The following is a 12,595-nucleotide window of genomic DNA, read 5'->3' on the forward strand; positions in this document are numbered from 1 at the left end:
TGTGGATCCAGCTGCTGTAGCATTTGGTCAGGGTCACATCAAAGATGGTAGAGGAGTGAGCAAAGATGGTAGAGGGGAGAGCAGGAGTCCAGGTCAGCCTCGGCTTTCCGGGCCGACAAAGCAGCCTGTAATCAAGCATAAAGAGAAAAAACAAAACAAAAACAGACGAACAGGAAAATGATGTTGTGTTGGCTGTGTTATTCAGAGAGGGGAGAAACAACGGGGCCACACAATAAATTGTGTGTCAAAGATTTAGATGTTGGATTGGTGTTTGCTATGGGTGAGGTTGGACCAGCCTTAATCAGTGTCTGAAACATCAGCCTTGTTGGAATCAAAGTTGAAATAGTTGTTTCTTGTATTTGCCTTGTGATACTTAGAATTAATGTCTAATAGAAAAATTATTTAACCCTTATGTAGTACTGTAGTGCTGATTGTCCACAAAGATGAAGCAGGCACAAAACTGCTAGACACACTCTTTATTATCAAGTAGGTGTGTACATGATAGTGGGGAAAACGCGGCTCTGGAGCTGCACAGAGTATAAAGGAGGTGAGATTTTGTTTATTCAGCATCAATGCTGGTGTTGATTCTGTTCATGCTGTGGGGTTCCTTTTGCAAAAGTTTGTTCAGTAAATCTCAAGACAGTTTGACAGTCTCAGTGTTCAGTTTATTTTTCCACCACATGTTAGTCCAAGTTTACACGGCACAATGGTTAGCACTGTTGTCTCACAGCAAGAGTGTCCTGTGTTTGAATCCACAGGCCAGTTGCACCCTTTCTGTATAGTTTGCAGGTTCTCCCCTGTGGCTTCCTCTCACTGTTATGTGATGGCTGTGTGCAGGCAGGAGAAGGACCCAAAGTGCAGACTCTGGAGACAGAAAGTAACTCAAAACAGCTTTAATGCTGAACTCAAAAGGGTAACAAACACTAAGAATACAAAATACACCTACGCAGACAAAACACACAGCAAGATAAAGGTAGATCACAACAATGACAAACTGAAACACAGGGCTTAAATACATAGAGGGAGCAATCAGGGAATGGACAACAGGAGGGAAACACGGCTGGGGCAAATCAGAACTGACAAGACAAGGAAGCGTAAACTGAACACACTGAGATAAGACGGAGACCTTCAAAGTAAAACAGGAAACACATAACACAGACTGAACAAAGACACAGACTCACATGCAGGCACTGCAACAGAGGGAACAGAGACGTGGGACCAGGGCAGACACAGACACTGACTGGACACGGGGATATAGTGGACAGGGGAGACAGCAACTAAGGATTACACAGAGACAAACCATAAGACATGACTCTAACAAAAACCCAAAGACTAGAAATTATAAACAATATAATAAACTCAAAAACCCTGGGTCAACGACCCAGGCATCCTAACACTCACAGTTGTTACTGGTTACTGTGTTTGTGAATGTGAGCGTGAACAGTCGTGTCTCTAAGCCCTGCAACAGACTGTCAACCTGTTCACTCTGACTTTTAGCCATAGTGCCGAATTTGATGGATGGATGTAAAACCAAACTCTTTTTTTTTTTTCCCCCCCTCGTGGCATTTTCACGAGCACTATCATTTTAAGCCATCTATATACTATTTAGTTGTGACTTTCACATTGTGTTGCTGCCATGTTTTAACAAAACAAGATTTAACGTGTTTAGGTTACTTCTGTATATGCTGAAAGCCAACAATCCAGAAAGAAATTTCCATGTAAAGCAGTTTTGTGTATTTTCTGCTTCATCTTTGTGGTTTTTATTTTGTGACCTCTGGGAAATCGTAAATAATGGTGATTCAGAATTCAACCCTGTCAAGTGAAATATTTCCTACATGATCAGGAGCCCTTGTGATGTTTAACAGTGAAGGACTAAAAGTACAGTAGATGAGTAATACTATAAATTAGACCTTTCTTATTTATCTTATGAAGCTAGAAAAGCTGTGCCTTGTGATTATCAGTCAGTAAAACTGAGCTTCACCAACTATAAATTCCAAGTGAACTGATTGTAGAAAGGCTGTGATGGTGTCTTTCAAGTGAAATTTCTTGTAATGTAGGATCTGTATTTCTTGTACTGTCCTCTGAGCAGGTTGTTCAGTAATATTATTGCAGTTTGCTATCTGCTGTCTAATTTCAAGTGGGACTTGAAACGATCAATATCTGAGTAGGAAATCCTGTGTTTAGGACATCAAAGACTGTTAGTCCAGAGTCAAGATTTGCTGCTTTCTGTCTGCAGTCTTGAAATGTGCAGAGACAAAATAAAGACTATAAACTTCCCTGAGAAAGGGAAAGAGAGCTGTGAGTTTTTATTCAGGGATGTAGATATAATTTGTATAATTTCAACAGTTTTCTTTATTTTTGCTGATCTATGGATGAACAGTCTGGTTTCATCCGGCTCGATATAAGTGCTGTTGGATCACAACAGACTTGGCGAGTGGACAAAAGACTGAACTTTCCAACTAACAATCAAAAGCCTTGTGGTGCACTCTAACATCCACCTTTATGACTGCAACGGCATGGCTCGCTGATGTATTAAGTGCTTAAAGACCTCTTTAATCAAGTGTTTTAATAAATGGAGCCTATAAAAGCTGAAATTGTGTCTTGTTTAAGGGTGTCATTGTTGATAAGTTGGAACCGCATATTCCCATAAGCTGTAGTAAGGAATGCTGCAAAGCAACCATAAAAAGCCTTAAGAGGAACGTTAAACACCTATAGGTTTGTTCTTGTAAAGACTTTGGAATTTAAATGATCCAAACAATTGTTGGACCTTTGGCTTTGGTGTAAACATTAGATATTGTTCAGGTCCATTTTCCTTGTTTTACCCTTTTTGCACCTGTTCAGTGTTTAAGGTGAATTAACCTCTTGATTGGATTTTATGATGACATGATACTGGTCATTCACACTTCTGGCTCTGCTGGCAACCAACACGTAGTAGCTGTGTCCAAACCTCATTTTGACTGGATAAAAACTGCCAGAGTAAAACTGTTTTCACGTAAATATTATTTGTGCTAGTCACACCAAAACAATATGAAAGTTTGTAGGTTAAAGAAAAACTAATGTCTGAGACTGATGTTTGAATTTTAACAGGAGGCGATGTAAGGTAAAGCCTATAAAACATCCACAGCAAACTCGTAGAAATGGCTTAATTATTAACCTGTTTTGTATCTTACCACAGCAGTACAGTCAAGTGACAGGGAGACCTCATTATGTCATCTTTAATTGCTCCAGGATTTATAAGACAAAAGTGGAAAACAACATGAATATGATGTTTCCATGACAGAATCTGGGATCATGAGGTCCAGAGGGCTACCAAAGAGCTGCGGAAGCCTCGACTCACCGGTGTCATTGTTAAGTGTTACTGGAAAGCATATGCAGTCCTGGGGATCTTTACACTAATTGAGGTCAGTGGTGTGTTCATTACAATTTAAAAATGAAAAGAACTAAACTTAAAGCAGTGGAGATGTTGATCAGAATCATTAATCAATGCTGTGTTTACTGTGTATTGACAGTCACTGTTCTTCATCTGTTCTTCATTTCAGGAGATCATTAAAGTCGTCCAGCCAATCTTATTGGGGAAGATTATTGAATACTTTGAGAGTTATGACCCAAATAACACAAGAGCTTTTCATGAGACCTTGGGCTATGCAGCTGGATTGTCTCTCTGCACCATTGGCCTGGCATTGATGCATCACCTCTACTTTTACTATGTGCAGAGGATAGGCATGAAAATCAGAGTGGCCATGTGTCACATGATTTATAAGAAGGTGAGCAGGAGTCCATGACCTTGATAAAGGAAAAACCCTTTCTTTTCTAGTTGTTACTGAACTCTATTTAGATTGCATGCGAGGACTGCTAAAGGCCGTACCTGCATTCTTGTGCTTGTATCACCTTGCCAAGTTCTGTCATGTAATACTTTAAGAACTCTGTGGATAGATGTGTGTTTGAGGTGGAGGAATGTTGCTTCACGGATAATCTTTGTTTAAGGCTCTGCATCTGAGCAGTTCAGCCATGGGGAAGACCACCACAGGCCAGATCGTCAACCTGCTCTCCAATGATGTCAACAAGTTTGATGAAGTATGTGAAATTTACATTTTTTAGCAAATAAAAAGCAAAGACTTGAGACTAGTTGCTAAGTAATAATATTTGCTTTAACCCTTGGATGCAACAATATTTTAACTATAGCTAAACCTCATTTCCAGTGGCACCTTCTAGCACTTAAGCTTCATTTAACTACAGAGACATGTAAGCAGAATGCAACTTTACTGCTATGCAACTACTAATTTTAAAGATGCAGTTGTATTGAATTTATTTTGGATTTTCTTTAATCCACTCAGGGTTAAATGCATGCATAAAGACTCAAACATACACACCCACTAATTCATCTTTTTTTATGTGTGTCACATCAGACTGTTCTGATTCTACTCACTCAGACAAACTCTGGCAAATCTCTCCTAGCGTGAGGTTCAGGCTTAATTACACTCTTGGTACCAAATCCAGTTTCCCTCATTGGAATGTTGAGTTTCCTTTTAATCAGTGTGGGCAGAGACTGCTGTGAAAATGCCAGCTTCTTGGGGGTATTTTGTTCCTTGGCAGCTGGATGTTAATTACACCATGTCATGCTTTCACTGATCTTCATAAAGTCTTTTGAAAGTAGCCATTCCTAAATGGCGGAATTCCCATGCTTCCTTAAAAGATGTATTGCTGTTAAAGTAATATTGCAACTTATTCCAGATATTTTGCTCTGAATAGGTGACGATCTTTCTGCACTTCCTGTGGGTGGGACCGCTCCAGGCAGCTGCAGTCGTTGGGCTGCTGTGGAACGAGATCGGTCCTTCATGCTTGGGAGGCATAGGGGTCCTCTTGATTCTGATGCCTGTCCAAAGCATGTTCGGAAGACTTTTCTCCAAATTCAGGTAAACCCACAAATGCTCATTCAGTCTTAGATCCCTGAAACTGAGCTGAACTCTGATTTAGCATAACAGAAATGTGTATCTTTGTGGAACTGTAGCAAGGAACTATTGTTTTAGTCTAAAACTCCTATGATTGGTCTGATTTTATTTCAGTATTTTTGGCTAAATTCCCCCCAAAAGAAAAAGGTCTTTTACAGACTTGGTGACGAAAAACATTTTAAGGAATAATTCTGATGGAACTGATGAACATTGATGTTGCATGTTAGATGTTTGGATAGGTTTGTTCAATCGTGAGTTTTCTATTTTGTTTACAGAAGTAAGACTGCTACTCTGACGGACAGCAGAATCCGCACAATGAATGAAGTGGTGTCTGGAATGAGGATCATTAAGATGTACGCTTGGGAGAAGCCCTTCGCTGCTCTGGTCTCTGAGGTCAGAAGGTAAAAAGATGATGATGATTATTATTATTAATTCTGAGTCTCAAGAAATGCAAACTTAACTTTGCTCTTTTTTCCAGAACATTATGCAATTAATTTTAAAATGTGCAGATCTGGTTTTGGAGCACATCCTGACCTTCATCAACTGTGATAGTTGATGAAGGGTGTTACTCAAAGCTCTGACTTTGAAAATGAACCAAGAAGAAAATGCTTATCTTACCAAACCACTGGCTTAATTAGACACATGTGTCTGGGGCGGGAGTAAGAATGTAAATAAAGGAAAAAGAGGCAGTTTTCTGAGAGAATGTTGTAGTGTACGGTAACAGGGGAGAAACCAGTCCAGCTTTTTCCAGTTTGGATACAATACTGATAGCTGGTACTGGTGCTGATTATTGCTGCTTTATTGCTAATCTGCATTCCTCAGTAAGAGAAGGAGCGTGAACATCATTCTTTTACTCTGGATGGCATTACCTTGGCCTCCAGTAACACTGTGAGGAACCTTGGAGTCACTTTTGACCAGGATATGTCCTTCAACTCGCATATTAAACAAATATGTAGGACTACTTTCTTTCATTTGTGCAACATTTAAAAAATGTTGCACAAATCTCTTATTTTCTTTTCTAAATGTACCTGTATATTGTTCACATGTTGAAACAAATTATCAATCAATCAATCAAACATCTCTAAAATTAGACGCATCCTGTCTTAGAGTGACGCTGAAAAACTAGTTCATTACTTCTAGGCTGGACAACAGTTTGGAGTCTGGGTGTTTATTATCTATGACAACACTGCATATAGATGCATTTTTCTGTTTTATCGCTAACATTTGAATGTTAGAAAGTAATGTATGTTTTTTTTTTTTGTGAAGGGCTAAGGAATAAGTAACATTGGTCACATTTCATTGTTGGTGTTCTGTGTCTAGAAAGGAGATCTCCAAGATCATGAAGAGCTCCTACCTGCGAGGTCTCAACATGGCTTCATTTTTCTGCGCCAGCAAGCTCATTCTCTTTGTCACATTCGCCATCTATGTCCTCCTGGGAAATACCATCTCAGCCAGCCGTGTATTCGTGACGGTGTCTCTCTACAGTGCGGTGCGACTTACGGTGACGCTCTTCTTCCCTAGTGCTATTGAAAAGCTGTTTGAGAGCCGTGTCAGCGTCCGCAGGATTCAGGTACACTGCATTGGTGCTATTTTCCGACTTCACTGAAAGACTTCACTAAAAATCAGTCGAGTCAGCAGACCTTGTAACTAGGGCTGGGCGATATATCGAGTTTTTAAAAAAATATCGATATATTTTCATACGAGATATACGATGTGACAATATCGTTTATATCGATATAGTCTATGTTATGTTATAATTATACTTGTGGAGCCGCAGGTTTGCCTCTCTTTCGTCCACTTTTGTCTCTACGCAACGTTACTCGGCCTCGCCTCTCCTTCACTGAACACAACTCCCCCTCCCCCATAGCTTCACCTGCAGGCAATGACAAGATGAAAGCGGAAAATCTCCGTTAGCGAGTTACCGCGGATCGCCCCGTGTGTGGGGCTGGACGGTGTCAACGTGTTAGCGAGCTAACCGCGCTAACGAGCTAATCTGTCAAATGTTTTCATATGACTTTGCTAAGCTACGGAGCTGCACCGCTTGATGGATTGTCGGAGGATTACGGCTACCGAGGAGGAGCCTCGCGGAGTGATACGTACCGTGTGTGTATAAGGACCACAAATGGCACCTGTTCAGAGACGTGGTGCAGCTGTGAAATCTGTCTTTGTTATTATGCTCAGCGTCTATTAATTTACATTTTGACTGCACAATTGTGAGCTTTTTGTTATGCACAAAAACAACATTTTCTTTTATTTATGGACCATGATTATTTAATAAATGCTGATAATTTATTTTTGAGTAATTTCTTCATGTACATCTACGCTGTATGTAAATAAAAGTGCCTGTGTGACATCTGGGACACAGTGTGACTAGAACTCTCTTTTTGTTCTTAACTTAAAACTTAAAACTTTAAAAAAAATATCGAGATATATATCTTATATCGCCATCCAGCTAAAAAATATCGAGATATGAATTTTGGGTCATATCGCCCAGCCCTACTTGTAACAGTAAGGTCTGTTGACTTGTTGGAGACGTGCCCAGTACAGTTTCAGTGCAGGTTTAGAATCAGAATACTTTATTGATCCCTAGGGGAAATTATTTTTTGTTACAGTGCTCCATTATAAACAAACATTAACAAAGACAGACAATACACTAACTAAGAATAGCACAATATATACAGGCATATATATACATAAAAGTCACTTATTAATAAATAGCTGAAAAAGAGCATGTGCAAGAAGGGTGTAGCTGTTGCAGTAAACAGTGTGTTAAGTGGATGAGGTGTACAGGGAGATGGCCACAGGCAGGAATGATTTCCTGTGTCATTCAGTGGTGCTTTTCGGTAATCTCAGTCTCTCACTGAACGTGCTCGTGTGTTTAAAGTCATTGTCTCTCGCCATGCAGCTTTTGAACAGTTAAAGCCAGCAGAATGTAGCAGTGCTTCTGAAAGTCTGGTTCTGCTTTCAATGAACAGACTCATAAAAGCAGATAAAGGCTTTAGTATTTGCTCATTACATTACTCCTTTAATGTTCAGTCCGGGACTGCTGTTCTCACACAGCATCATCTCAATGGTTCATCTGTGTAAAACAAAGTTCTTCCTCATTTTAAATTTTCTGCCCCTAAACTCGAGTTCAGATTTAAATGGAATTTTCATTGGCATCACTGTCAGTTGTATAATATTACAAATAATTTACCAGATCACTGTAGTAAAAGGCTACTCTTTAAACATGTGGCACCTTGGTGCTGTTGTGTAACACTGCATTGGGAAATGATCATGGGAGCGATTTGACTGTCATGGCTGTGTTAGATCTCATCACTATTGCACTTCTCTCTTTCTGTGGTAAAGGAGTTCTTGACACTGGATGAGATCAGGAAAAACACAGTTGCTCTGCCGCAGGATGAGAAGGATGCTGCTGTGGAGATTCAGGATCTGACTTGCTACTGGGACAAGGTTGGATACATGTCACTTGCTGCTCTAACCAATCAGAAGACCTCAATTTAACTGAGTGCACACTTGCCCTTTGGCTACACTTTGTTTTGTTCATAGTAACTCTAAACAGCAGACTTTTAAAATGTTTTTTCTGATGTAAGATTTTTATTCTCTTTGCAGAGTTTGGATGCTGTATCTCTCCAGAGCATCTCACTCACACTCAGCTCGAATCAGCTGTTGGCTGTAATTGGACCGGTGGGAGCTGGAAAGGTAAGACATCTACTCGTGTTGCTGTGTAATCTATTTTCTTTGTCTTACTCATGCCATACGTGCTGTTATATAAAGCACTTTGAGTACTCAAAGTAGAAAAACGCTATATAAAAACCAGTCCATTTACCGCATCTGTGCTTTACCTTCTACCATCACTATCAGTCATCCCTGCTGAGCTCCATCCTGGGCGAACTTCCAGCTGAAAAAGGGGTGCTGAGAGTCAAAGGACAGTTGACCTACGCAGCCCAGCAGCCATGGGTCTTCCCTGGAACAATTCGCAGCAACATCCTTTTTGGAAAAGAGCTGAACCCCCAGAAGTACGAGAGAGTCATCAGAGCCTGTGCTCTAAAGAGGGTGAGAGATTTGCATTTGCAGTTCACAAAGTACTCAATCATTGTTATGTGCATGATTGAGCCTTTAGAAACAGAGAAAAGGGTGATGAATAACTCCAAAGTTGCACTAGATCTTGTTTTGTTGTTTTGTTTTTTTTCAGTGAAATCAGGTCCCGAAGCAACTACACTTTCCTCTGTTTGAGGAGTCTAATACTAATTCAATGTGAAAACACATTTGATGACTTTACTTTGTCAAAAGCAGCGTTGGTATGCATCACCTGTGCCAGCGTGTGTCACGCCCTTTCTCTTGCACCGACTCTGTTCCTGTGTGGTGCTGCTAGTACGTTCCCTCTTCATTGTCAGGAGCAGAGATGGGCAGTAACATGTTACTGTAATCAGATTACCTTTTTCAAGTAACGAGTAATGTAACGGATTACTATTGCAAAACCGGTAATTAGATTACCGTTGTTTAAATATTAAACAAATTTCTTCCAGTCAGAGAATGTTGAATATAATTAAATTTTTGCTTGATGCATAAAGTTAAAAGATTAAAACTAATAAAACAAGTTTAAAAAAGATACTTTTCCATTTGATTACATTTTGTATGATGGATTATGCAGAAAAAGTAGAATTGGGCTGAAAGATCTATCGCTTTATCAGGTTTTTTCAGGTTTTTTTCAGGTTGAAAATCGTGTTTTTAAAAATTAACTAAGTACCTAAGTAATTAATTACTTTTGAAAATAAGTAATCGGTAAAGTAATGGGATTACCTTTTTGGGGAAGTAATCAGTAATTAGTTACTGATTACTTTTTTCAAGTAACTTGACCAACACTGGTCAGGGGTATGAAAATACTTTGGTGTCATGTTTGTTGGAAAGGGAGGATTTGTGTTTCAGGATTAGTGAAACTTCACCCAGTCTGTTGATCACGAAGGTCTCAATAAATGAGATTCAATTCAATTCAATTCAATTTTATTTATATAGCGCCAAATCACAACAAAAGTCGCCTCAAGGCGCTTCATAGATACAGAGAAAAACCCAACAATCATATGACCCCCTATGAGCAAGCACTTTGGCGACAGTGGGAAGGAAAAACTCCCTTTTAACAGGAAGAAACCTCCGGCAGAACCAGGCTCAGGGAGGGGCGGCCATCTGCTGCGACCGGTTGGGGTGAGAGAAGGAAGACAGGATAAAGACATGCTGTGGAAGAGAGACAGAGGTTAATAACAGATATGATTCAATGCAGAGAGGTCTATTAATACATAGTGAGTGAGAAAGGTGACTGGAAAGGAAAAACTCAATGCATCATGGGAATCCCCCGGCAGCCTACATCTATTGCAGCATAACAAAGGGAGGATTCAGGGTCACCTGGTCCAGCCCTAACTATATGCTTTAGAAAAAAGGAAAGTTTTAAGCCTAATCTTGAAAGTAGAGATAGTGTCTGTCTCCCGAATCCAAACTGGAAGCTGGTTCCACAGAAGAGGGGCCTGAAAACTGAAGGCTCTCCCTCCCATTCTACTTTTAAATACTCTAGGAACAACAAGTAGGCCTGCAGAGCGAGAGCGGAGCGCTCTAATAGGGTGATATGGTACTACAAGGTCATTAAGATAAGATGGGGCCTGATTATTTAAGACCTTGTATGTGAGGAGCAGGATTTTGAATTCAATTCTGGATTTAACAGGAAGCCAATGAAGGGAAGCCAAAACAGGAGAAATATGCTCTCTCTTTCTAGTCCCTGTCAGGACTCTTGCTGCAGCATTTTGGATTAGCTGAAGGCTTTTCAGTGAGTTTTTTGGACATCCTGATAATAATGAATTACAGTAGTCCAGCCTGGAAGTAATAAATGCATGAACTAGTTTTTCAGCGTCACTCTGAGACAGGATATTTCTAATTTTAGAGATGTTGCGCAAATGGAAGAAAGCAGTCTTACATATTTGTTTAATATGTGCGTTGAAGGACATGTCCTGGTCAAAAATGACTCCAAGGTTCCTCACAGCGTTACTGGAGGCCAAGGTAATGCCATCCAGAGTAAGAATCTGATTAGATACCATATTTCTAAGTTTTTCAGGGTCGAGTACAATAACCTCAGTTTTATCTGAATTAAGAAGCAGAAAGTTAGCGGCCATCCAGGTCTTTATGTCTTTAAGACATTCCTGCAGTTTAACTAATTGGTGTGTGTTATCTGGCTTCATGGACAGATAGAGCTGGGTGTCATCTGCATAGCAGTGAAAATGTATGCTATGTCTTCTAATGATACTGCCTAAGGGAAGCATGTATAATGTAAACAGAATTGGTCCTAGCACTGAACCCTGTGGAACTCCATAATTAACCTCAGTGTGTGAAGAGGACTCTCCATTTACATGCACGAATTGGAGTCTATTAGATAGATATGATACAAACCACTGCAGCGCAGTACTTGTAATACCTACAGCATGTTCTAATCGCTCTAATAGGATATTATGATCAACAGTATCGAACGCTGCACTGAGGTCTAGCAGGACAAGCACAGAGATGAGTCCACTGTCAGAGGCCATAAGAAGATCATTTGTAACCTTCACTAAAGCTGTTTCTGTGCTGTGCTGAGCTCTGAAACCTGACTGAAACTCTTCAAATAAACCATTCCTCTGCAGATGATCTGTTAGCTGTTTGACAACTACTCTTTCAAGGATTTTTGATATGAAAGGAAGGTTGGAGATTGGCCTATAATTAGCTAAGACTGCTGGGTCTAGAGATGGCTTTTTGAGTAAAGGTTTAACTACAGCCAGCTTGAAGGCCTGTGGTACATAGCCGATTATTAGAGATAGGTTGATCATATTTAAGATCGAAGAATTAATTAATGGCAGGACTTCTTTGAGCAGTTTTGTAGGAATGGGGTCTAAAAGACACGTTGATGGTTTGGAGGAAGTAATTATTGAAGTTAACTCAGAAAGATCAATTGGAGAAAAAGAGTCTAACTTAATATCAATGGTACTAAGAGTAGCTGTAGATAATATTACATCTGTGGGATGATTATTGGTAATTTTTTCTCTAATGATAAAAATTTTATTTGTGAAGAAGTTCATGAAGTCATTACTAGTTAACGTTAAAGGGATGGTTGGCTCAAAAGAGCTCTGACTTTTTGTCAGCCTGGCTACAGTGCTGAAGAGAAACCTAGGGTTGTTCTTATTTTCTTCAATCAGTGATGAATAGTAAGATGTTCTGGCTTTGCGGAGGGCTTTCTTATAAAGCAGCAAACTATTTCTCCAGGCTAAATGATGATCCTCTAGATTTGTGACACGCCATTTCCTCTCCAGATTACGAGTCATCTGCTTTAGGGTACGTGTTTCAGAATTATACCACGGAGTCAGGTACTTCTGATTTGAGGCCTTAGTTTTCACAGGAGCTACAGTATCCAGAGTCGTACGTAGTGAGGAGGTGAAATTATTAACAAGATAATCGACCTCTGTTGGTGTAGCGTTCAGATAGCTACTCTGCTCTGTGTTGGTACAGGGCATTGAAGATGATAACAGTGGGTGGATTATATTCTTAAACTTAGTTACAGTGCTTTCAGAAAGACATCTACTTTGATAAAGTCTACTCTTCACCGCTGTGTAATCAATTATTGTAAAAGTAAA

General features: G+C 39.8%; 1 protein-coding gene across 1 annotated transcript in view; it reads left to right on the forward strand.

The window, feature by feature from the left end:
• Window positions 1-12,595, forward strand: part of LOC146547653 (ATP-binding cassette sub-family C member 4-like) — a 60,290-nt gene that overhangs the window by 13,100 nt on the left and 34,595 nt on the right. The window contains exons 3-11 of the mRNA XM_085263653.1: window positions 3,281-3,401; window positions 3,540-3,764; window positions 3,985-4,074; window positions 4,750-4,913; window positions 5,225-5,350; window positions 6,270-6,519; window positions 8,298-8,402; window positions 8,562-8,651; window positions 8,814-9,005. Of these exons, the coding sequence (XP_085119779.1) occupies window positions 3,281-3,401; window positions 3,540-3,764; window positions 3,985-4,074; window positions 4,750-4,913; window positions 5,225-5,350; window positions 6,270-6,519; window positions 8,298-8,402; window positions 8,562-8,651; window positions 8,814-9,005 (1,363 nt within the window). The remainder of the gene's footprint in view (window positions 1-3,280; window positions 3,402-3,539; window positions 3,765-3,984; window positions 4,075-4,749; window positions 4,914-5,224; window positions 5,351-6,269; window positions 6,520-8,297; window positions 8,403-8,561; window positions 8,652-8,813; window positions 9,006-12,595) is intronic.

This window comes from Mchenga conophoros, linkage group LG23 (genome assembly GCF_057382185.1).
Source record: "Mchenga conophoros isolate Kocher_MC1m ecotype Shallow Benthic linkage group LG23, M_conophoros_male_GT1.1, whole genome shotgun sequence".
In the NCBI taxonomy this organism is placed as follows: domain Eukaryota; kingdom Metazoa; phylum Chordata; class Actinopteri; order Cichliformes; family Cichlidae; genus Mchenga; species Mchenga conophoros.